At 36.3% G+C, this 26,727-nt stretch overlaps 1 protein-coding gene across 1 annotated transcript in view; it reads right to left on the reverse strand.

The window, feature by feature from the left end:
• PTPRQ (protein tyrosine phosphatase receptor type Q) overlaps nucleotides 1–26,727 on the reverse strand; it is a 229,553-nt gene that overhangs the window by 56,684 nt on the left and 146,142 nt on the right. The window contains exons 27-33 of the mRNA XM_070370967.1: nucleotides 25,580–25,701; nucleotides 18,704–18,890; nucleotides 14,972–15,216; nucleotides 11,160–11,226; nucleotides 8,225–8,383; nucleotides 7,466–7,688; nucleotides 5,822–5,895 (exon numbers count right to left, since the gene is read on the reverse strand). Coding sequence (XP_070227068.1) covers nucleotides 5,822–5,895; nucleotides 7,466–7,688; nucleotides 8,225–8,383; nucleotides 11,160–11,226; nucleotides 14,972–15,216; nucleotides 18,704–18,890; nucleotides 25,580–25,701 — 1,077 coding nt within the window. The remainder of the gene's footprint in view (nucleotides 1–5,821; nucleotides 5,896–7,465; nucleotides 7,689–8,224; nucleotides 8,384–11,159; nucleotides 11,227–14,971; nucleotides 15,217–18,703; nucleotides 18,891–25,579; nucleotides 25,702–26,727) is intronic.

The raw sequence follows: 26,727 nt of genomic DNA on the forward strand, positions 1-26,727 counted from the left end.
GAGGAAGGCTTTCTTACCTCTCCTTGCTATTTTTTGGAACTCTGCATTCAAATGGGTATATCTTTCCTTTTCTCCTTTGCTTTTTGCTTCCCTTCTGTAATCCAGTGGGAAAAAAATGATTTCACAGACCATAGGAATTTTCCAATTCAATTACCATTCCAAAGCACCAGCCAAGTGAAGTGAAGAAATGACAAATAATGTATTAATAAAAGTAGGTAATCCTTTTGGCACGTGCATTACAAGTGTACCACTAGGAAAGGACACAACGCACTGTGGTTGTCCAGGACAGATGCTGACTCACTGCTGTGTATGTACCCATCGCATTACCAGTACAGAATGAAATTGTTCTCTAAGTCCTCTCACAGAAAATGGAACTCTTCTGCTTGAAAGTATGAGCATTCTTTTTGTAATTCATACAAGTCATTTCCTGACAAGACTTAAAATCTTATGAAAGGTCAAATCATTTTATTTGCATAACAATGTTCTACTGTAATTAATCAAATCATAATTATAAAGCACTAATTTTTCACAAGTATTATCTTTTGATTAAAATTATCATTACTTAAACTCAGCCTATGGATCTGACTTTTTAAGCTACATTTATATTTCTAAGAAGAAGCTTGAATTTAAATGAGTTATATAGCTCCTAGTTACAGATACATATCACATAAGAGAATGTGAATTTGAGCTTTTAACTCATTTATTATGACAGAACTTCAGTTAAAAAAGTTTTCTTTCAGCCCTGTACTAGCCATCCAGAATATTTAAATACTGTACAAAGAGCTTACCAGAAGTCATTCTATGTTGTAATTCAAGAAATATCTATTAAAATACCCTAAATAAATGTTACTTTCATATATCAGCTATGTAAAATATTAGAAGTAGATACTATTGTTTCCAGGATGTAGAGAAAAGTCACACTTATTGTTTACAAAAAACAAAAGGAATTACTGCATTTTTATGTGTAAAAATAAAGCATACTCATGTATTAATGTTAGCCTTAAAACGCTGAGAAGGTGAAAAGAGAACAGCTAGAAATAGTTCAAAATATTGAGAGGAGAAAATGGTACAGCAAGGATAGGAAGTATGCAGGAGCAGAAAAATTAGCAATAGTAATGAAAGCTACCAGGGCATTTAGTAATTTCTAGGCAACACAACATTGCCTGAAGTCAGGTTGCCTGGGTCTAAAAGCTGGTGGTGTACTTCCCCAGCTCTGTAACCCTGGGCAAGCTGCTTAAAGACCCAGCTTCAGATTTCTTAGCAATGCATTAGGGATACCCATAAATAGGAAATCACATTATAGGGTTGTAGTGAAAAAATACATGAGGCTATATAGAGAAAAACACTCATGAAGGGCTTGGCACATAAGTAAAAAATGTTTCATATATTTATTAATAACCTTATTCATTAATCTGTCAGAGAAGGCAATGGCACCCCACTCCAGTACTCTTGCCTGGAAAATCCCATGGATGGAGGAGCCTGGTGGGCTGCAGTCCATGGGGTCGCTAAGAATCGGACACGACTGAAGTGACTTAGCAGCAGCAGCAGCATTAATCTGTACATTCATCTGATTTAATCTCCCAGTTATGAAAGTGTGAAGTGAAAGTGTAGGTTGCTCAGTCATGTCTGACTCTTTGCTGCCCCATGGACTGTAGCCCGCCAGGCTCCTCTGTCCATGGGATTCTCCAGGCAAGAATACTGGAGTGGGTTTCCATTTCCTTCTTCCAGGGGATCTTTCCCAACCCAAGAATTGAACCTGAGTTTTGTGCATTGCAGGCAGATTCTTTACTGTCTGAGCCACCAGGGAAGCCCAGTTAGTTTATGAATTGGGTATTATTCTACTTCTGGAAATGAGACTTGCAGAGGTTAATTTGTTAAGTGACTAATTCAAAGTCACAAGTTCTATATGTGCCAAAATGGCCTGAAACATGCTTGTCTGGCTGCAGAGTTTACGAGCTTCACTATCACATCACTACTGCCTGTGAACATCATAAAACTTCCCCCCGTTCCTTTTGTCACAAAAACATATATAGTGACCCAGTATTCTCACTTGGGAAGAAAAATGAAACTTTTCATCGTTAGTACAGTAATTAAATGAGGAATGTTATGACAAAAAACAAACAAACCAATCACAGAGTGCCTTTGCCATGGAGTTTGTTTCCTCTTGTTCAGCTTTAATGAAGCCCTGTGAGGTACATAAAGGAGTGTCTGCTGTTCAAATCACAGGACTCCTCTATAATGAAACCTTGTAATCAAAACATTGCCTGCAAGCAGTTTCCATAAACTTATATACCTAAGGAGGAGTTTTTACAAATGAATTTAAGAATTCTTGTGAATTTGGTTAATAAAAATTCTAAGGCTCAGTCCTGAATGCAAATAAAAGCAAGTTGTAAGTATATCTTTAGGATTAAAATGATGGCACGTGCCATTTTGCATTATTCCTACAGGTCATCAAGACTTCCCCAGGTGTGATTCCTCTTCCACCTTATTCGTCTTTATTTAGCAAAGCCCTGTCTGGCCCCTTCTCGCTTGCCCCGCTGCTAGCCTTTTCACTAATCTTAAGCCTTTTAGTTCATCAGGGATTCATGCCCCTAATTTAACATCCCAATAATAATATCTCTACAGTCGCAGCCACTATCAAAATGGCCAGTGTTATAAGTGCCTGTCCTATACTAACTTCAAAACACAGCCTTCAAAAGGTGCTTAAATCCTGAAGACTGTACTGATGGGTAACTCAACTTGAAGCTCCTTGCCTGTGGGGTGCAAAATACCAGTGAATGACTGTACATCCAGTGGTGGTTTGATGACCTAGAGGGGACCTAGACTTTTTTGGCTAAAGTGTGAGATACACCCAAGTACTGGGCAGGCTTGTGAGAAATGCTGGGAGCCACTAGTCCTGTATCCTATACATGACATATTAGAGACAGAGGACTCAAAGTGCATCCTTTGTACTCTTATGACCCCAGGGATATTATACCAATGCATTTACTGTTTGCTGGCCCCTACTCTCACAGCTGTGAAATCATTATTGCCATTGACCACTGCCCACTATAGAAATGGTCAACTTTATTTCTTTTTTTGAGTCCTTCTACTATATCCTCCCCAGCAATGTTATTTTTCCAAAAACTATGACTTCATGGCATTTTATGAATATCAACTGAGGCCAGCATCTTTTCTGGAGGGTGCACTTTAGTGCCTGACTCATCAGAGTGAACCGGACAGACCCAGAACCACAATATCCAATAGCTAGGTAAAAATAATAATGATGTGAGGCCAGAAATTGATGATGTTACATCCATTCACCAGCAGAATGACTGAGCTACTTTGTTCTAGATCAAAGAATTCTGCTCCAGTGGTACATGACACATTACAAATCTGAACATTTCATTTCACCATAACTGAGGCTTGCATCCTTTAAACTCCATCTACTTCTGCCCAGTACTGTTTTACTAGCTACAGATAACTATCTAGGTAGCAGAATTCCGTGCGGTCAGAGTGAGCATTACAGAACAAAAGCCTACTATCGAGCTGCTATCCGCCAGGAGAGAGCCCACTGAAGGCCACTCTAAGGAGGAACCTGAAAGGCTGTCCTTATGTCACGGGTCTATGCATGCTCAGTCACGTCTGACTCTCTCTGACCCCATGGACTGTGGCCTGCCAGGCTTTCTGTCCATGAGATTTCCCAGGCAAGAACACTGGAGTGGGTTGCTATTTCCTTCTCCAACAAATAACATTAACCCTGAAAAACTGATTATAGATACATATGAGCCTTCCCTGTCACTACCCCTTACCACCCCAATGGCATTCCACCTGCCGAGTCCAGTCTGGCTCCCCAGTGCCTCCTCTAACCTTGGTAAGATCTGGTGCTCTGCCCTTCCTTCTGTATATCACATCCTCTGACACTCCTGCTGTTACCAGGGTACACACACATTAGCACCTGGGTGACTCGGGCGGTGGTGGTGATTCCAGGAGAGGAATCCGAGAGCTTAACAAGCGTATTTCTCCTGCCTTCTAGAATTACTTATTGTATGCCACTGCCTTGGCTGTGAGAGACAGGAAGAAAAAGAAGAGACCATCGCTGAGAAACGTCTTGAGACCACCTGTGGCCAGTGCTGAATGGGGTACATCCGTGGCCACAAGGATGCTGTTTTGTAGTACCTGAGGACTCACTCACGTCCCTGTGCACTATGGTTCCTAATGCTTGACTTTCCCTCTTCTTTCATTCCTACTAACCCAGATGTGTCAACTTTATACTCCAGATAACCAGTTGAATATGCTGTCCTCATATCAATAATCTATACAAACCCAAGAAGCTGTGAGATGAATAATACACAGCAAACAATACAACAGAGTAATCTCTTTTTAGCACTGTATCTACAGAATGTCATTTCTCTAAGCCATATGAGCAGAAACTGGCTTTTTATACAATTAATGGTCCAGAACCAGATGAGAATTTCTAACTAAAAATGCTGGAACATTTTCTATCTTCTCTCAACCATAACTCTCACTGAAATCTATTGCACTGGTGATATATACTGTGGATCTGAACAACACAGAGTTCCACAGGCTCAGAGACTGATACACAGGACACACAAAGTCGTGAATTACTCAGAGAAGTCCGAGGGAAAGAATTGCTCCCAAGGAAGTATAATTTAAAATCTTTCATTATAACCTATCAAAAAGAAGCTATTAGGCATTCAGCATTTTTATTAACTATAAAAGGTTAATATATTTACCCGTGTTGTTTTACATAAATCTTTCAAGGCAGATAATATCACCATTTTCCAAATAAGGAAACTCTGAGGGTAATAGAAATTACCACTTGAGAAAAGAGAGTCAAGATTTGAATCCAGATCTAAATCCTGCATTTGCAGGATGGTTATAAAATTTGTGCTGGTAGAGCCACTTAATTACTGAATCTGGGCCACGGGTTCCTCATCTGCAAAATGGAACTAACATTAGCAACCTAACAGGGTTTCTGAACCTCAGCACATTGATTAGGGGTTAGATAATTCCTTGCTGGAGGGGCCTGCCTACGCCCTGGAGGACAGGCAGCCGTACCTCTGACCTCTCTGCCCACGGGATGCCACGAGCTCAATCCCCACACTTAGAGGACAACCCAACCGAAAATGGCTCCAGACATTGCCAAATCCCCAGACAGTAAAATCAGTCTGTTGAGAACCACTGACCTAAATTAAGGATCATTGTGAAGAATCCATCAGTTAACACATACTAAGGACCTCAGAGTATGTCTGGAGCAGAATATTTAATGTTAGATACGTTGATGGTGAAGGAGGCGGAGGAGAGAAAGAAGTAGCAGTAAGAAGGGGAGGAAGGGGGAGAAAGAGAAAAGGAGGAAGTATACTTGCATCTGACTGAAGAGTACTTATCCAGGCCTGACTGGGTGGATACAATGGAAAAACTCAGGAAAGCACTGATCAGACAGAAAACTTACAAAGACTGATAAGCTTCTAACTTTTAGGATTATTTCAGAAAAATTTCCTTAATCCTTTTTCATTTTTATGAAGTAAAAATGTTTTACTTAGAAGACTGCATATTAAAACAAATATTTTCTTAGTGTAATGTCCATACACATCAGCCTAGACTGAACACCATATTGAAACCTATATCCAAATTTGAATAGATGGAGTCCATCACTTAAAAAGAGTATTATAAATACTGCTTCTGTCTTAGTCAACATAATTAACCTTGAAGTGACTTTATACTTGAGAACATTCAGTCATGGAATACATTTACTAAGGAACATTACAGCTATGATTAGCATGTTGAGATTATAAATTAAACTACAAAAATGTCTTACTTAAAGTCTTAACAGGATCAGAGTAATCGGAGTCAGTAAATTGTCCCATGATGTTTGTGGCTCTAAATTTAAATCTGTGGAAGAAGAAAAACAATTTACATATGACTTTTTTTTTTCCCATGTATAATTTAAACAAATAGCTGTGGAAAAAGACATTTTTGTTCAGAGAACATGAATTTACAAAGTATAAACTTAGAAATCTGCCACCATCAGAACAAATAGTATCTTTATGTGAGATGAACAATTATCCTGGACACAGACCTTTTCAACTTCATCAGAGTGTGATGAAAAATTTGACCAGATTCATGAATAGTCAGCAGTTAATCAGATTCAATAGATCATCTTTCTCATAGATTTGTTCAGATGAAATTAATTAATGTCAGCACAAGCACAATTTAAATTAAACATAACTACTACACTTTAGCCACCTTTGAAAATACCAGTAAGTCAGATTTAGAATGATCATATAAAACTTACCTTGTTCACATGTAAATAAAGAATAATGCTTATTAATTCTGAGTGTGCATAGCTATATTTTCACTTTATATGCTTCCATGACATACAACATAGAAAATGGGTACAGAAGAAAATCAACCTTAAAAATTGCTGGATAATTCTATCAGCACAGAGACAACCAAAATTTACCTTATTTTAAAACATAACATCAATCTACATTAATAATCTCTGCTGTTCTCAAATTCTTATGATTTTATGGTTTATATGAAATGATTTGGTAAAATTATGCAAAATCAATAATTCTTGGATATAAAACTTTGTAGTATATCATATCTGTAACTATTATTGTATGATGATTAATCTCAGGGCATAATTTAGTAACCAAGTAAGTGTTCTTAATAACAGATAATAGGCATTTGTAAAAAAAAAAAAAAAGCTCTAACTTCTCTTTCTAATGTTAAGTTGCCCTAGGATGTTCATGAAGAATTTAATAACGCTTTAACTAGTAGGCAAAAGTGAAATTAGCTGTATTTTTCAAATTTAGTATTAAAATTATATTTTGGAAATTAAATTTTTAAAAAGTATAGTAATGATTTAATAGTCAACTTAGTAGGAAAAAAGCCAAATTTAGCAAAGCATTTAATAGAGCTAAAATATCAACATCTGTTTTTATATTCGAGTATTATGATCTACAGAATACCAAATACTAAAGTGAATTATAAATATTTTAATACATCATCTAGATGTTTGATAATATGAAGAGCTGAAAATGATTCTTATGACTGAAGTAAAGGGAAGCCACAATTAACTGGAAGACAAGGATAGTGTTTCTAAAACTGTACATACATCAGCATGCATGGCAGAATAATAAGACAAAACATCACACATTAGTCACATAGCCCTTTACGAAAAGAATTAAATTCTCCTGAGTTCTCCAGTTTGCACAATATTCATATTGCCCTTAGTTGCTTATTTCAAACCACAATATAAGTTTGCCTGCTTTCCCTAGAACTGTACTTTTACTGAACGAAAGGACAATGCCTTGTTGATCTTTATCATGCATCAGGTCACAATACATTATGGATATCCAGTACTTACTGGAAAAAATAAAAGGAGGAGTAGATGGATGGGTTAAAAATGTCAACTAGCTTGCTATCATGATGCATAGTAAGCATAAACTATACTTACAAGTATTGCTTTTTTGGTTTCAGAGGTCCATTGCAGATTTTGTCTTCATTACCAGGAATCATACACGCATGATCAGCACCTATGATGTAAATTTCTTCACTGCCACTAAACTTTGCCTTTCCCTCTGTACATGGGGGGTTAGGAAAGCCTTCATTTGTAAAATATGGCCTTGGTTTATTAAAGTATGCATCATACCACTTTGTTACATTTCCATCATGCTGAGCTATTTTCAGAAAAAAGAAGAATTATTACAAGTCATATCCAAATGTATTTTCACATTTATAAAAGGCATTTCTATAATTGCATGAGGAAAATCTGGATGCAACATCTTTTACTTTCTGAACCACCAGGAATGATTCAACTGATCTACCTGGATAAGCAGGTAACCCTATCCATCCCATCACACATGAATCCATAGACACTGTTGTGGAGAATGACGTCTCAGAGAAAAAGCATTCTTCAGTCAAGAGTGACTCTTTCCCACCTTCAAAGAAGCTATCAAGACTGCATCCTGCCAAAATCCTACCAGCATATAGAATACATAAATATTTTAAGCACATGTCTTTTAATTTTGGTAAACTATTTAGGCATAAATTAATGATCAGTAAAATTAATGATACTATTGACAATCTACTAAGCTCAAAAGATGTGTAATAATCAAGAGTCTATCTTATATTACTAATTTTGAATGGAAATGTCTTTAGCATTCAGCAGTCCACACTCCACAATTTAACAAGATAACCTGGCATGTGATGATACCTCCTGCTTCTGCTACAAGCACTTGTACATTTTTGATTGGTCCGTGGTCATCATTGTAGTAACATATTGGCATTCTGATTGTAATCGTTGTTGAAGTCACAAGAAGTTTTCCTGTGGCATCATAAATAGGGGTTGGTTTGGTCTTTGGTCGTGCTGGAGCTGTAAACATGAAGACGAAATATCACTACCTGTTGATTTTTTGTTCTTAACAGAAAAGAGAAAATCATTTTAAATTCTCCTTTCATGCAGGTAATTTACAGATAAAGTGATGACAAACCTAAATAACATGAAACATTTTTGTTTGGATACAGCAGATATTTGGCAATTATTACCTCCTAATGATATAATTATATATTTGAGACTTGTCTGAGATAATGGAGCCCAGGTGTGATTTTCAGACATCTGATTCCTCTTCATGTATTAAAGAAATTCAAACCATATATACATATATATATAAAATTTTCACAAATGTATTAAATCATACTATTTTAGTGTTTTTTTTTTCTCTTACTTCCTTTAGCTGGTTCACTAATTTCTGTTCTAGGCATACCAGGAGCCCTGTCCTCCAACCCCACAATTATCCATACCAAACAACTAGATGATATCCTCTCATTTTTCTTTATGCTCACATAATCATATAAAAATACATACAGTCATACATAATGGATTTTTCTCACTGATACGTTTTAATGGGGCTCTGTTAAGTATTATAATTACACCACATATTGCTTTTTATTACAATGACTGTGTAAATCTTTTCAAGTCACCAAGTTCTGGGTTAATTCATTCTTCTTAATAACTATATTATATGTCATGGTACAACTGCGTCACATTTATTCAATCATTCACCGAGTGATGGGAATTCACTTTTCCTTCAGTCTTTGAACATTTGCTTCACTAATCTGCCTTATATCTTAAGTCTTACTCACTGATTCTTTTATTTCTATAGAATATACTCCCAAGGGCAGGATTTCTGGAGCAAATGATATATGTACTTTTAACTTTAACACATATTTCCAGAATAATTTCTACAAGTGTCATAATTCACATTTTACCATCAATGCATACAAGTATCTTCAAAAATAATATTTGTAGAAGTTCTGCTTGTTTCATCTTAGAGCTCCACACACTAGCTGTTTGAGCATCAGTAAAGTTGCTTAATCAAACTTCAATTCCCATATTTATAAAATCTTTTTAAAAAGCCTTTTAACCACGTCATAATCTTGGCAATATCATTTCCATTTGATAAATGAGGAAAACAGCTTTATGCCACATAGCTGTGAAAGGGAAGTATCAGGACATGAACCAAATCTTTTTGACTCAATTCTTTAGCTCACTCCTCTGAGATGTCAGAGTTATGATGATATTAGATATGCAGGAAGTTTACTGGGGGAAATATTTGTGAAGAATAGGGGAGGAGGGAGCAATAGTAGGTGGCAAGATCACAATTCTGACATGTGTAAATGACAAGAAGGAAGGAAGAAAGGATGTGGCAGGAACAGCCTCCAGGTTCTAGGGAGGCCACTGGGGAGCCCCCAAGACAAGGTTTCTCTAGTCATAGGAATCTGTCATTGGATGGTACTGTCCAAATTGATACAATTGTTAATCCAATGTTACTCCATGTCATTAATAAAATTAGGCATATTACTGGAGAAAAATTCAATTTTTTAGACCCCATCACTGCTACCAGTACTCACCCATCTTCTCTAGATAACTGGTCATGAGTCTATCTGCTCTATGTAAGGTGTGGGAAGTCAGAATTAGACATCTTTACTGGAGGATGAGCAAAGTATCTGAAATGGGAAGTTTTACTAAATATAATGCATCTATTGTTACATGTTGAATATATGAGTAAGTCTGCCACTGAATAACAAATAGTATTACAGTTATATAAATTACCCAATGGTGAAAAAATAAAATTTATCAGCTTCATCTTACAGTGAATATTTCTTATCCTTATCAAAGCAAGTTTCTAGACACTGTGGGTTTTTCAGATTCTCTCTTAACCCTCACAACACAAGGTAGGAACTAGTATTATCTCTATTACACAAGCTTAGAGGTGTTAAGAAACTTGTCTAAGGCCAAACAAGGTAGCAAGTGGCCAACCCAGGATTCAACCTCCGGGACTCGACCCTCGACCAGCCTAAAGATGGCGTTTTAATCACTGTGCTGCCTGTAGTTACCGAAGACTGAGAGAAGATGGTTTTCATTTTAGAAAGAGGATCAGGTGGAATTCTATTGAAGCTCTCTCTCTCTTTTTTTTTTTTAATCTCTCTGCAGGTTTTACACAGGTTTTTAGAGCAGTGACAAAATTGTGTGCCTGTTTTCATTCTTGAGAAGGCACCCTGAATAACTGAGTGGCCCTAAAGTCCTTTTAATAATCTTCTGTGGGTTTTGTGGAATTTGGTGAGGGAAGGGAGTCTCTAAAGTTTTATATATTTTCTATGAAAAAAATCCCTGTCAATGATGAACTGATAGATCTACTTTATAGCCAGAATCATAAAGTTGATTATATGGTAGTTCAGTAAACACCATTTTATTAACTTAGAAGAATCTGACTTTCAAAAAAAGATCAGTCAGAGAATCTACTTAGAACTAGTCAAAGTCCAGTCATGGGCAATTTAAAGAAGTTTTCTTTTCAATAAAATTTAAAAATCATAAAATACAATTATAAAGTTTGTCTCAGCAAAATTTCAATTTAGTGGAAAAGAAATATAGCAGACAGCCTCTGTAATTAACATGGTAATTTGCCTCATGATTTAGGTATTTTAATTATAGCTTTATTAAGCATATATTACTACTTATTACTTAATGTATACTTACTGTATGTATACACATCATTTAAAAGCTTACCTACATCCATAACTCTAATACAGAATATAAATTATAATTACTTTTAAGACAATAGCATTTCATGGGAAGGCAGTTCATGTACCTTTAATATCCATGGTTATTCTCATTTGAACCTTTGGCCCTGCACCAGCACTATTGATTGCATAAACCTAAAACAAAAAAGCATCTTATTATTTTCAAATTATTGCACAGGTGTATGTATAAGCAATTATGATTATACGTCATTTAAAAATTATTCTATTTTTAAAAAACAATTCATATAGTCTATTATATTTTCTTGCACTTAAATTTATGTAATATATGGAGGAAGAATGTTAGCAGTAAACTAGTTCTTACAACTGATACTATGGTCCTAAGCCCTGAGAACAAAGGCTCAGTGACCTAACAGCCCCTCACAGAGACTAAGAAAGATGTGGCTTCTGTTTGAACCCGTAGGAGGAGAGAGCAGAAGAGTCACTGTGTCTACACTCTCTCTTCATCTACTCTAACATCTGTTCCTTTTCTGTGTAGCTAGGTAACTCCAGCTTTCTTTAAATCCATATTGAAGATTCTCTTTTTTTTTCCTTCTGAGATGAAACCCTATTCCCTCAGCCTCCCAGTTTTCCTGTATTAAATCATCCCTCTGAAAGTTGGCCTCTCTGCCCTGCTTCACCCCTGCCCCTAAGTATCTGACGCTATAACCTGCATAATGCAGCATATACACATAAAGCATTTCTGTTTGTATCTGCAGAGGGTGATTTACACAAATGTGAATCCTTTCAATCAACTTTGTGCTTAGGAAGCTGCAGACACAGGCTCTTTTTTTAATTCACTGTATCTTGCTATATATTAATAAAATAATGACTGTGTTCTTGCCAATTTCATTATATTCAATAAACACAATTCAGAATGCATCTTGACTGGAATTAATAAATTTGTTTCATACATTAGTGGTCCACCCTCCACCCTATGCACAGTTTAGAAGTATTTTGATTGAATTAAAGTAACATATATGATGTGGCAGGTATAGTAAATAAACCAAGCCTATAAAATGTAGCTTAAAAAATATATAAAGGAAATATTTACTGGTGTATGTAAACTTCAAAAAGAAAGTATTTAAAATGAAAAGTGATGCTAAATGTGTTTAATTATTTATATTTCTTTACAACCTAACATTTAAGTGGAATAATACAGTTGGGCAGTGCTTCTCAAGTTGTAGTGAGGAAAGAAGTCACTCACAAACCCTGGAAAATGAAAATCTATAGGTTTTGACTCATTAGGTTAGGACCCATGTGAAAGTTACACATTTCTAGTAAATTCTCAGGTGTTAAGGACAATGAAAATTGCACCTTGCAAATAATCCAAAGATTGATTTTTCTTTAAATTATGAACTAGTCGATTTCCCTGGTGGTACAGTGAATGACAGGCCACACGCCAGAGCAGGGCACATAGGTTTGATGCCTGGTCTGAGAAGATTCTACATGCCACAGGGCAGCTAAGCTGTGCCACAACTACTGAGCCTGGGCTCTAGAGGCTGTGAGCTGCAGCTGCTGACGCTCACACAGCTAGAGCCCGTGCTCTGCAGCAAGAGGAGCCACTGCAATGAGAAGCTCGTGCACTGCAACGAAGACCCACTCATAATTCAAAAATTATGAATTAGTTGTACTTTATTTCTTATTTTTCTTTTATTTGTGAGAGCCAAAACATTTGTTTCCTCCCATCACTATTAATATCCTATATAGAAATTACTATTCCTATTACTGATTTTTCAGATAAGGAAAAAGAGGCACAGATTTGCAGACACTGCCCTGAAAGAAGCTAGCAGGGCCAGAATTTGAATCTAGGTCAGTTCCTTCTCTTAACTACCACCTTCTCTCTAACAGATCTTTTAGAATGGGGGTCCATTTAAAGGTATGTGTAACAAGAGTCCTAGCAAGTCAGATATACAGTGAGTGGGGGAAATAACACAAATTACTAATGACAGTTTTCTGATATAAAGAGTTTGTTGAAGATTAGTTACTTGACTGTGTAGTTACTTGAGCTACTTGAACGCTTAGGGTGAATTTCAGTTCAGTTCAGTTGCTCATTCGTGTCCGACTCTGCGACCCCATGAACTGCGGCATGCCTGGCCTCCCTGTCCATCACCAATGCCCAGAGTTCACCCAAACCCATGTCTATTGAGTCGGTGATGCCATCCAACCATCTCATCCTCTGTCGTCCCCTTCTCCTCCTGCCCTCAATCTTTCCCAGCATCAGGGTCTTTTCATTTTTTTTCTCAGATTTTTTTAATCATTAATTATTATTATTATTATTTTTTACAATATTGTATTGGTTTTGCCATACATCAACACAATCCCACCACCGGGTGTACATGTGTTCCCCATCCCGAACCCCCTCCCACCTCCCTCCCTGTACCATCCCTCTGGGTCATCCCAGTGCACCAGCCCCAAGCATCCAGTATCGTGCATCGAACCTGGACTGGCGATTCATTTCATATATGATATTATACATGTTTCAATGCCATTCTCCCAAATCATCCCACCCTCTCCCTCTCCCACAGAGTCCAAAAGACTGTTCTATCTGTGTCTCTTTTGCTGTCTCGCATACAGGGTCATCGTTACCGTCTTTCTAAATTCCATATATATGGGTTAGTATACTGTATTGGTGTTTTTCTTTCTGGCTTACTTCACTCTGTATAATAGGCTATGAGTCAGCTCTTCCCATCAGGTGGCCAAAGTATTGGAGTTTTGGCTTTAGCATCAGTCCTTCCAATGAACATCCAGGACTGATCTCCTTTAGGATGGACTGGTTGGATCTCTTTGCAGTCCAAGGGACTCTCAAGAATCTTCTCCAACACCACAGTTCAAAAGCATCAGTTCTTTGGTGCTCAGCTTTCTTATAGTCCAACTCTCACATCCATACATGACCACTGGAAAAACCATAGCCTTGACTAGACAGACCTTTGTTGGCAAAGTAATGTCTCTGCTTTTTAATATGCTGTCTAGGTTGGTTCTCAGAGAAGGCAATGGCAACCCACTCCAGTACTCTTGCCTGGAAAATCCCATGGACAGAGGAGCCTGGTAGGCTGCAGTCCATGGGGTCACAAAGAGTCGGACACGACTGAGTGACTTCCCTTTCACTTTTCACTTTCATGCATTGGAGAAGGAAATGGCAACCCACTCCAGTGTTCTTGCCTGGAGAATCCCAGGGATGGCAGAGCCTGGTGGGCTGCCGTCTATGGGGTCACACAGAGTCGGACACGACTGAAGCGACTTAGCAGCCGCAGCAGCTAGGTTGGTTCTATGATGCTTAATAGATTATTTTCTGAATTATATAGTTCTTTTTGAAAATTCCAAGACATGCTATAAAAATAGTGAAAGGGTGAAACAAATTGTATGTGTATTATGTCTGTGTGTATGTATATGAACTCACATATATATTTACTTTCCAAAATGGATAATTTAGAATTAAGATATAAAATGCTTTTAGCAATAGTTGTGTGAAATACATGTGAATTTCAGTCATACAAATAGTTATTTCTGCCCTTTGCTTTTGCTATTTCCTTTTCCATTTTCCATTTATAATCACACAGAAACAGTCTCCCTTTAGGCAGAACTATCTATATATCACTGCTCTTTAACTTTTAGTGTTGGTTTTCTTTATGCTTTATTTTTGGATTTCCACTATAATTGTGCACACTTTTCTGTTATTTACATATTTTCACATGACTTTCTGTATTAAAATAGGAAATCAGCAATTCTGTTTCCCCAAATCTTTTTCACTTGGCATGTCTTAAGCAATTCCACCTAGAGATAAGGAAAATGTAGTATTCCAGAAGCTGCAGTATTTTTGAATGCTGAGTTTTTCTATCAGTTTTGTAAAACAGATGAATAATTAGAAACTGTGTACACTTACACTGATGTTGTACGTATGTCCACCTTTTAGCCCTTCTAACATCGCAATGACAGATGTGTCAGTTTTCTGGATGATACTGAGGTTGTGAATCTGGACAGCAGTAGGATCATCTTCTCTGTAAACCAAAGCTTGATACACTTGGATATTTCCATTTGGTTGAGAAGGAGGAAGAAATGTTAACTGAAATTTTGTAACTTCATCTGGTATCTTCTGAAATGTCATGTTGTTAGGTGGATCCTTAGGGACTAAAAGTATTTAGCAGTTAAAATTATTTAAAAATTTGTGTTCGTTTTGATCTCCATATAAAACTGATTTGCTTCAAACTTTTCTCAAATTTCTCTTTACAAAGAGTATTACACAAATCATGTAATTATGAAAAGCAAAATGGCTGGTTCATTATAGAATCATTGACATTTATAGATCACAGAAACCATAACAGTGATCCAATTTATTTGCTTATATATTTAGCCTTTTATATGTATGTGTCTTACACAGAATGAACTCCTATGACACTGAACTTAAAAATAATGTAGACTCACAGGAAGTTGCAAAAATCGTACATTCAATTCCCTGTTACCTTCCCCCAGCTTTCCCCAGTGGTGACATCTCATATAACTGTAGTTAAATATCAAACCTGGAAACAGAACTGGCACAATCATATTAACTTGACTATAGGTCTTATTCAATTTTCACCATTTTTCATGCTTTCCTGTATTTTTGTATGGTTCTATGCAATTTAATTCCATGTATAGACTACTGTAACCGTCACCAGAAACAAGATACAAAACTCTTCCGTCACCGTAAAGAAAAGTCCTCTTGCTCTCCCCTTATATTAGCACTCCGTGACTCCTCGACACTGGTCAGTCTCCACCTGCATAGTTTTATTAGTTGCCAAAGACAACAGCACAATGACCTTGAGATCAGAGCTGCTGCGTATAGCAACAGTTTATTCTGTCTTCATTGCTGAGTAGTGTTCCACTGTACTAGAATTTGTTTAATGATAAAAGCATTTGGGTTGTTTCCAGTTATTTTGTCGTTATTCCTAATAAGCCTGTTAACATTCATATAAAGATATTTGTATGAACACTAAGTTTTCAATTGTCTGTGATAGCTGCCTAAGATTGTAACTTGTGGATCTATCATGAGTGCATGTTCAGTTTTACAGATTACCAAAATATTTTTATATTGTATCAGTAGTTTTACCCTTTTATATTCCCACTAGCAATGTATGAGAGATCCAGTCTTTTTGGACTGTTTCCAGCATTTGGTATTATTACTATTTTAAAAATTATTTTTTCTGTTCTAGTAGATGCATACTGATGTATCATTGTGGTTTTAATTTACATTTTCTTAACAGATAATAGTGTTGAAAAAACATATCTTAAGTTTATTTGCCAATCATATTTCCTCTCTGGTGAAATATCAGTTCATGTTCTTTGTCAGTTTTCTTTTCATTTTTTTGGCCATGTGGCATGTGGGGTCTTAGTTCCCTGACCAGGGATTGAACCCATGCACCCAGCAGTGGCAGCTTGAAGTCCCTCTGCAATTGTCTGATTAGATTCTTTTTAAGTGTTGAATTTTAATATTTCTTTATATATTCTAGATATTCCTGTTTATTTTTGATAAATAAAAGTTGCCCTAACATATAACTAGCCAAATATCAATAAATTGTTATGAAAAATAACACAGGATAAAATTATTTTATAAATGTGAGAACTAGTTCTTATCAAACTATATAATTAGTATTTTTTACACATGTATGCCTGTGGCGGATTCATTTTGATATTTGGCAAAACTAATACAATTATGTAAAGTTTAAAAATAAAATAAAATTTAAAAGAAAAAAAATAAAATTTAATGGTTGCATGAACATATTTATTTTAATCACATTGAAATGTATATATTCTTCCATTCTAGGTGACAAATTTCCATGAAGAAGGCTGTTCATATTTGACTATGAATAGCTCAGATATTCATATACACTTGTAGAGATATCTAGAGATAGTTCCCTATGGCAAGCAAAACATAAGTAAATAAATAGAAAAAAAGAGAGAAGCAGATAAATATGTTATTGTGCAAATATCACAATGTGAAGAAATGCATAGCTGATATAAAAGTTAAATTGGTTCAACACACATTTTCACAATTGCTATTATCCATTTTTATGATATATAAGAATATATATATTTCTTTTTATGATAGATGATTTCCTAAAATTAGGATCAGCTTTAAAGTTGAATACATGAAAAAATTATCTGAGTGTTAGAAAGAACTTCCTATCCTCCAGATATCTTTGTTTTCATATCTAAAATCTATTCTTAGAGATTTAATAAAAATTTATGAAACTACAATATCCTTGGAAAAGGTGTCACATTAAGATTGTTGATCAAAGTTTTAGGGTATGAACATGAACAAGTTTAGCAGCAACTTTTCTCACAGATGGGCAGGATAAGGGAGAAGTACAAAAAGTAAAATAAGTACCTGAACTATACATGGCAATTAAATGGAAACAAGTAGAATTTTATGGTGCTGAGGATAAGATGTACCTTTCAATTTAGAATGGTAAGTAAGTCTATAGATAATAAAATATACAGCATAATGAAAAGACTAATTTTTTTTTTTTACCTCCTATACTTACCTTACAGATAGCAACAAATAAACTATAGCAACACATCCTTCATGTGCTCTTTCCAGAGATATATCTGCTGGCAAAGAACATCAGGAGTCTGAAGGAGGATGGGGCAAGCAAGTTCTAGGAAGTTGACGTTCCACGGTAATTTCTCACAGGTTACAATCTTACTATCCACTCAGACCCTGTTCATACCAACTTGAGGCAATCTGTACAGATTCTGACATTAATCCTTAGATTATATAATAAAACATGCCACTTGACTAAGTGAAGAGAACAGAAATGGTAAACATAGGTAGGGGGTTAATTGGCTCTTCTGTCCATAGGATTCTCCAGGCAAGAATACTGGAGTAGGTTGCCATGCCTTCCTCCAGGGGATCTTCCCGACCCAGGGATTAAAACCAAACCCATGTCTCTCACGTCTCCTGCATTGGCAAGCATGTTCTTGGCACCTGGAAAGCCCAGATAATTTAATAATAGAGTGGTGGTGGTTTAGTCGCTAAGTCGTGTCTGACTCTTGCAACCCCATGGACAGTAGCCTGGGCCAGCCTCTTCTGTCCTTGGGATTCTCCAGGCAAGAATACTGAAGTGGGTTGCCATTTCCTTCTCCAGGGGATCTTCCCAACCCATGAATTGAACCTGGGTCTCCTGCATTGCAGGCAGATTCTTTACTGACTGAGCCCTCAATAATAGAGTATCATTATTTTAATGTACATTTAAACAATGGGACATAAATAATTAAAACAGAATTTAAGGTGAAGCTTTATTGGCTATAAACAGTTGGAAAAATCATTTCTTAGGCAAGGTTGTCCAACTTTTAAAATACTTAGTGTTGAAATAAACACACAAAAAATACATTTGGATACCTTATTATGAACTAATTTATTTCTGTATTTACAAGTATTGACTATACTACGTAATTCCATTTTGCCTCAAAAATACAAATAGAAAGCTTCACTTTTGTCAGCCCCAGTGAGTCATTGAATTTTATGCTTATATGCTTAAAATTTTCTTGTAACACATATGCTTTGTAGGGTAGAGTGTGAGAAACTGTAAGAAAGACACTTAGTCAATTTTTAGCAATGATGAAAAATATACCTTACCTGATTCTAAAGTGGTAACAATTATTTCAGCACTTGACTTTCCGTCCACATATGCAGCACTGATATTTCCAGTGAATGCGGTGATCACCACGGAATACCTTGTGAAGATTTCCAAATCTTTAACTTCTATGGTTTTATTTTCTTCATTTGACTTGATTAAGGAAATATTAAATTCATCACTATCTACCTATAAGAAAAAAAATAGCTAATAGAGGAAGCAGCACTTGAGTTACAAATCACTAAAATATTAATAGAAAGCTACAACTGGTATATCTTTCTAGGCAAGATTTAAAATTTCTTTTATTTACAGTCAGATGGTCCTGGGAAATCCAAAGTGCTACTTTAAGAGTCTACTACCTAGCAGTTATTTCAACAGTTGAAAGTAAAAGAAAAAAATCAACCACAATAATCAGAAAAAGCAAAAACCATCTCTGTAGTCAATGAAACTTCTACTCCAGTGTTTTACAGAGGAATGAATTTAGTCATCAAGGGTTCAGATCCCAACCTGGTCACTTAGCAACTTCCATTCTATAAGTCATTTATGCCCTGTGTTTAACTTTCTATGTATGTAAGATCAGGGTGATAATATCTAAATAATTATAGTATTTTGATGATTTAGAAAAAAACTGATCTGAAGTAGTTAGCAAAGAAATTTGTGGGTTTTTTTTTTTTATCGTGACCCACAAAAGTGAAACACATTTGGCAACATAATGTCCATACACATTCAGGATGTATGTGTGTGAATGTGTATTCTTTATAACTGCAAACTGCTTTTCAGAAATACAACTTCTAAAATGCACTTTGATATTTTCTGCTCTTTTAAATTTTATTCCGATTCATTTTTAAAATGGTGGTCATAACTGAAGTTTGAAAACCTGATCTAGCACCATGCATGGTACTAAATAAGGAATCAATTAATATAGATGCAATTATTAAATGTGTGCAAATGAGTATGCTTAGGTACAATAAATACAGTTGTACTATTTATTAAAACAGTCTGTCTTTGATAGAGAATCTGGCCTACTCACTGTAGGGACTAAACATAGCTAACGTATCTAGCACTGAAGAGAAGGACTTTTCCTGAGATGAACAAATAATTCAAAATCCCCTTATGCCTGCTTCTATCAGGTACTTGACTTGAAACACTTAAAAGTAAGTTGGATACACTGTCCTCACTAACAAGTTCATTTTCAACTTGAACCTTTCTTATAACTTTGAAAGATGTATTTTTGTTCAATATGTTCAATTTTGTTCAATTTGTTCAAATTCTCTTTTCTAAGTTTCTTAACTGAAAAAGATATTGCTATAAGAAGCACAGGAAAAGCAGATACAATATCAGTATTAAAAAAAAAAATCAAACAGATCGAACCATCTTGAGAGAGAGCAGTAGGGGAAGATACTCCACTGGCAGAAAAACAGATCAGCGTAGGAATCCAACTGATCAGCTTCATGTATCCTTGCGCAGAAAGTGTGTGTTTAATTGGTTGTCAACATTTAAATATCACATACAAATAAGGCTTTTTAAAGTTCCCCTAAGACTAGACTTAAATGTATGCTAGCTAACAATTATCTAAAGATGAATGATGGGTAACTCTTATAACGGGGTAGGGGTCTCCAGCTCATCACTGCTCACCACTTAGCTTCACGTTCCTTAGCTGACTACTAGAGCTATTTCAGTTCTGATTTTATAGAGTTGGGCTGAATTTCTCAAGATTCCATAGCTGCTTGGTAACTGCGATAGGATTTGATCCGAGGTCTTTGAAGAGTTCAGACCTTAGCAGCTGATGCTGCTAAGTCGCTTCAGTCGTGTCCGACTCTGTGTGACCCCATAGACGGCAGCCCACCAGGCTCCCCCATCCCTGGGATTCTCCAGGCAAGAACACTGGAGTGGGTTGCCATTTCCTTCTCCAATGCATGAAAGTGAAAAGTGAAAGTGAAGTCGCTCAGTCGTGTCCGACTCTTACCGACCCCATGGACTGCAGCCTACCAGGCTCCTCCATCCATGGGATTTTCCAGGCAAGAGTACTGGAGTGGGGTGCCATTGCCTTCTCCGTCAGACCTCTCTACACTACCAGAAGGTCATGAGACCTGATCTTATAAAGTAAAATTAAATTATTCCAGTGCCTTCATTAAAAAATGGTAACAGATCGCAGTTAGTAAAGTAGGAAATAAAATGCATGTGATGTACCATATCTTATATATATAGTAAAATATATAGTAAAATTCCAAAAGAATACTGTGCCCTCAAAAAGCAGCACATACAAAAATTCATTTTCTGTCTTCACTAAGCCTACTAAATTTAACCTTCTCTGTACAGTCTCCTCTATATATTATGTACCCTATAACAGAAACTTTAATTGTAACATTATATTCCAAAAAGACTGGCTACCTCATACTCTATAATTATCTATATTCTGGTGTTCTAGACTGTGAGTTACTTGGAAGCAGAACTTTACATTTTCCATCTTTGTCTTGGTGGAAAGAAGCTACTAAGTATTTGGTAAGTTAAAAAAATAAAAGGAACATAAAACTCTTAGAGGAAAACACAGGCAGAACACTCTATGACATAAATCACAGCAAGACTCTCTATGATCCACCTCCTAGAGTAATGGAAATAAAAACAAAAATAAACAAGTGGGACCTAATTACACTTACAAGCTTTTGCACAACAAAGGACACTATAAAAAGGATAAAAAGACAACCCTCAGAATGGAAGAAAATAATAGCAAATGAAACAACTGACAAAGGATTAATTTCCAAAATATACAAACAGCTCATTCAAGTCAATACCAGAAAAACAAACAACTCAATCAAAAAGTAGGAAAAAGGCCTAAACAGACATTTCTCCAAAGAAGACATACAGATGTGTAACAAACACATGAAAAGATGCTCAACATCACTCATTATTAGAGAAATGCAAATAAAAACTACAATGAGATATCACCTTACACCGGTCAGAATGCCATCATCAAAAAAGTCTACAAACAGTAAATGCTGGAGAGGGTGTGGAGAAAAAGGAACCCTCTTGCACTGTTGGTGGGAATGTAAATTGATAGAGCCAGTATGGAAGATGGTATGGAGATTCCTTAAAAAACTAGGAATAAAACCACCATATGACCCAGCAATCCCACTCCTAGGCATATACCCTGAGGAACTCAAAATTGAAAAAGACACATGTACTCCAATGTTCATTGCAGCACTACTTACAATAGCTAGAACAAGAAAGCAACCTAGATGTCCACTGACAGATGAATGGATAAAGGAGCTGTGGTACATGTACTCAATGGAATATTACTCAGTCATAAAATGGCATGCATTTGAGTCCGTTCTAATGAGGTGGATGAACCTAGAGCCTATTATACAGTGAAGTAAGTCAGAAAGAGAAAAACAAATACCGTATACTAACGCATATATATGGAGTCTAGAAAGATGGTACTGATGAAATTATTTGCAGGGCAGCAATGGAGATATAGACACAGAGAACAGACTTACGGACTCGGCGGAGGGGGGTGGGGGAGGAAGGAGAGGTGGGATGTATGGAGAGAGTAACATGGAAGATTACATCACCATATGTAAAATAGGCAGCCAACTGGAATCTGCTGTATGGCTCAGGGAACTCAAACCAGGGCTCTGTATCAACCTAGAGGGGTGGGATGGGAAGGGAGATGGGAGAGAGGTTCAAGAGGGAGGGGATATGTGTATACCTATGGCTGATTCATGTAGATGTTTGGCAGAAAACACAATTCTGTAAAGCAATTATCTTTCAATTAAATAATAAATTTAAAATAAAAGGAACAACAAAAGGCCAGAAAATGCAATTCCCAGTAGAATCATCCAGGGTGATATCTGAGCCCATATATCTTTATTGTGCTGTGCTAGTCACTCAATCCTGTCCAACTCTTTGTGACCCCATGGACTGTAGCCCGCCAGGTTCCTCTGTCCATGGGGATTTTCCAGGCAAGAGTACTGGAGTGGGTTGCCATGCCATTCTCCAGGGGATCTTCCCGAACCAGGGATCGAACCCAGGTCTCCTGCATTACAGGTGGATTCTTTACCACCTGAGCCACCAGGGAAGCCCATATGTCTTTATTAAAGAGTGTCAATTTTTGCTTCAAGTCTTTTAAGGGAAGAGCAATATGCCCTTGTGGCTGGTATTTGGCAGAGGCCAGGGTGCAGCATAAATCTTAAATTCAAGGGCACGTGTTCTTTGGCCTGGGAGCCAATGACTTCTGGCCTTCTCAGGTGGTACTAGTGGTAAAGAACCCGCCTGCCAGTGTAGGAGCCATAAAAGATGTGCGTTTGACCCAGGACCCAGCACAGTGCTGGCATCTGAATGTATTTAAAGTTGTACTGGGAGTTTGAGATTGACATGTACAGATTACTATATTTAAAATAGATAACCAACAAGGACCTACTATACAGCACAGGGAACTCCAGTCAATATTCTATAATAATCTAAATGGGAAAATGATTTGAAAAAGAACAGGTACATTATATGGATAACTGAAACACTTTGCTATATCCCTGAAGCTAACACAACATTATTAATCAACTATGCTCCAATATAAAACAAAATTTTAAAAAATAAACTAGAATTGTGTTGAAAGAATGAAGGGAAGACCGCTTTAGTTCCAAGAATCCTAGGGAAACTGTGAAGTGTTAGAATCTATTTGAATTTTTGCTGTCTTTGATCCAAATGTGTTTTGGTGAGCACATATTTCAATTTGGCAATTTTTATTTGCTTTTTTGATAGTTTTTCCTATTTCCATCACACTATTGTGCTGGTTTTAGCCAGGTCTTAACTGTTTGAGAAGTTTTTTTTTTTTTTAATCATCTCTGTGCCTCAGTTCTCCTATACGCAAAAGTAAGATTATAATACTTACATCAAAATGTTATAAGATACAATAATACAATGCATATGAAGAGGCTAATATGTAGCTGAAACGAACTAAGCAATTACAATAGTTATCTTTCCATCCTTCTCTCTTTCCCTTACTCAGTTTTAATCTCAGTAAGAATACTGAGAGAATTAGATGATAAATCACCTTTTTTTTAATGGTTTACTTTTCCCTCCTTTCAACACAACCAAACTCCATGAGAGAGCTATTTTCCCTAATAAAGTATCTTCTAGTTAATAGAGCACAGTGTTAACATTTTATAATTTGCTTTTAATGATATTCCTGGAGCATTTGTCATTCATGTTGATTGTTTTTGGCTAATTATGAACTAAAAGTCTTCACAAATGTGCTCTAAAAAAGGAGGATCATAAACTGAAGACTGGGAGAAAAAAATGTACCAATAATCCTTTAAGTTTTCCTTTAATCATGACGGGTCTTTTGAGATAGAATTATTTCCACTTAAGAAATAATATAAAAGCATTTTAAAAAATCATAAAAGTTAAAGAAGAGATGAATAAATACAGCAAGAGGAGGAGGAGAATTCACCATGGATTGCCTAATTTAATGCTTCAGACGCCACCAGAAGGGATTGCTCTTCAGCTCCAGTAAAACCCAAGCAGGATGCCAGGAGAAATTTCCAATTCTAACCCTAGCTAACAACTCTGCATTATTCACACTGTGGAGCACCCTGCTGTAGGCAAGAGGCTTGACTCGCATGCTTGTGTTTCCTACTGTCTGAATGGCTACTCCAATTCAGTGTTTTCAGGTCCCTTTTACTCAAATGTTTGTATTCCCCAGGACACTTTCTTCAGGTTAGTCCTTACAGAAGAGTTTCTTACCCTAAATGTTTCATAGGTAATCTCATCTATTCATATTATTTCATCCATCCAATACCAACGCTTCCCAAATCTGGAAATACAAACTTCCTCTCCTGAGCTACAGATCCATGAATGATCCTGTCAATGGGCATCTTCACCTGGGGACTCCCAGGCATCTTAACACATCTAGTTCGGAATCCATGCCTTTTCTCTACAAATCCATTCCTCCTCACAAGTTTCCAAATCATATCTCTTAAAAAGTCACCCTTGATTTTTATTTTCACTCACCATCCATGGATTTTTTTCCCTCCAGATCCTGCATATTTAAATTATTTTTTTATTCTGTTACCCTCACTCATTTCCTTTTCTTGCCCAGTTTTACTCTTATGGTTTCCTGCCTCCTTTAATTTTGTACCCCCAGGACTGGTCTAAAACTATGCTTTACAATGTGATCATACTGATTCTGTAAAATAGAAATCTGTATCCCAACACTGCTTTATTTCCACAATTGGCACCCCACTGAACTTACCATGACCCACACTCCACAATAGGTTTTAAGTCGGCCCCCGAATCGAGCCTCATCTCTCAGGCCTTTTCTTTTCAAATGTTCCACTAAGGATGCCCTAACTACTTGCTTTTTCTTGAATGAAGCTAACTTTTTACACTTATATTTACACTACCTTTCCATGTTCTGCTTCAATCATTTTCGAAGTTAAGCCCTGATATTGTCTTATTTTGGAGCTATGTCTCCTAATGCCTTGGCCATTCTTTTGTATTTTAAGTTCTTTTTCACTGTATTTTAAACCGATATATTACCGTCAACTTAAACTCAACCTCATTTATCTATATCATCTATACCCTGAAGATAAATAACAATAAGCGTGATAACAATATTTTGTTTGCACTTCTTGAATATTTACTAGGTATCAGGCAATGTTTTAAGTTATTTATGTATGTTGACTAACTTAGTCCTCACAAAAATGCTGTACCCTGGGTAGTATTATCTATCTTTATTTTACAGATGTGGACACAAACATAAACAAGTAAAGGAAGCTGCCTAAGGTCTAACAGAGCTAAGAGTAAAATTCAGTCTGGTTGCAAAACCTGGATTCCTAACCATGCTCTATACTGCCTTTCAGAGAAGACAAGACAGGTCTTACTGATTTGACGTCTATCAAATAGAAGGTTGGTCCGGTAATGACAGTAGGTTCACTCCAGCTGATGTTGATGCTGAAAGGTGATGTTGCTACTACATGCACATTTTCAGGAGGACCATCTGGAGCTATGAAAATAGAAAAAATTCAGTTACCTTTCTACATTTCAGCTAGTATTTGCCACAATATGATGACAGAAAAAAACAAAAGAAGGATAATGATAATGAATTATATATTATAGTTCACAGCATACTAAAAGGCATTGCCAGATCAAAAGATGTAATTCCTTTAAAAATAATTACTATACATAAAGAACTTCCACGTGAGAAATTACTGATCATAAATACATGGTTTTTAATCTCAAAACAACATTTTGAAAAGAAAGCATTACTAATTGCTAAAATCTATTTGAATAAATAAAGTTTTATTTTTAAATAGCCTATAATGTTGTTTTAAGAAACTTGCAGGAATGCATTTGACTACAGAAAAATGCAACTTGTTCAAGTAAATTATATTTAAAATGTATTTTCTTACAAATGTAAGTTGGACTGGTTTATTGTCTTCACTGAGGGGATAACATAGGAAATAGGTTATACAACTGATCTTATCATTACAAATGTAAATATTTCCTGAATTCATTTTGATTCCAAACAAATTCTTTAATTTGTCCTACTTTTAATATTACTGTCTTCATCAGGAGTGCAGAACAAGGGATAACATTTTAATGAGTTGACTGCTGAAAACTCTTGTTTAAATTTTAATTTGTGAAACGACTAGGAACTACAAGAGTTCTCAGTTTGTTAAGAAGGAATCAGTCACAGTTAGTTTGACATAGACATTGAACTAGAAACACTGCTGTACACATCTCTCTCCTAGTATGGCTCCTCGTCAATACTAGGGAGATGAGTATTTCCCAGCAATTCTGATTTTTAAATCGACATAAACAAACATTACTGAACAATATCATTCCTTAGATCCTGAGAAGGCGTAAAGAAGAAGATAAAATATTCCCTTCCTGAAATAAATTTGTAAGAGCAACAAGCTGTATAATCTTGGTCCATCAACAAAACCCCTGGACCTCAGTGTCCTCTTTATATGCAGATTCCACAGTGCTTTAAAAAGAGTTACAAGCCAGTGAGCACAAAATGTGCGAA

The sequence above is a fragment of the Bos mutus genome, chromosome 5, assembly GCF_027580195.1.
Source record: "Bos mutus isolate GX-2022 chromosome 5, NWIPB_WYAK_1.1, whole genome shotgun sequence".
Lineage (NCBI taxonomy): Eukaryota > Metazoa > Chordata > Mammalia > Artiodactyla > Bovidae > Bos > Bos mutus.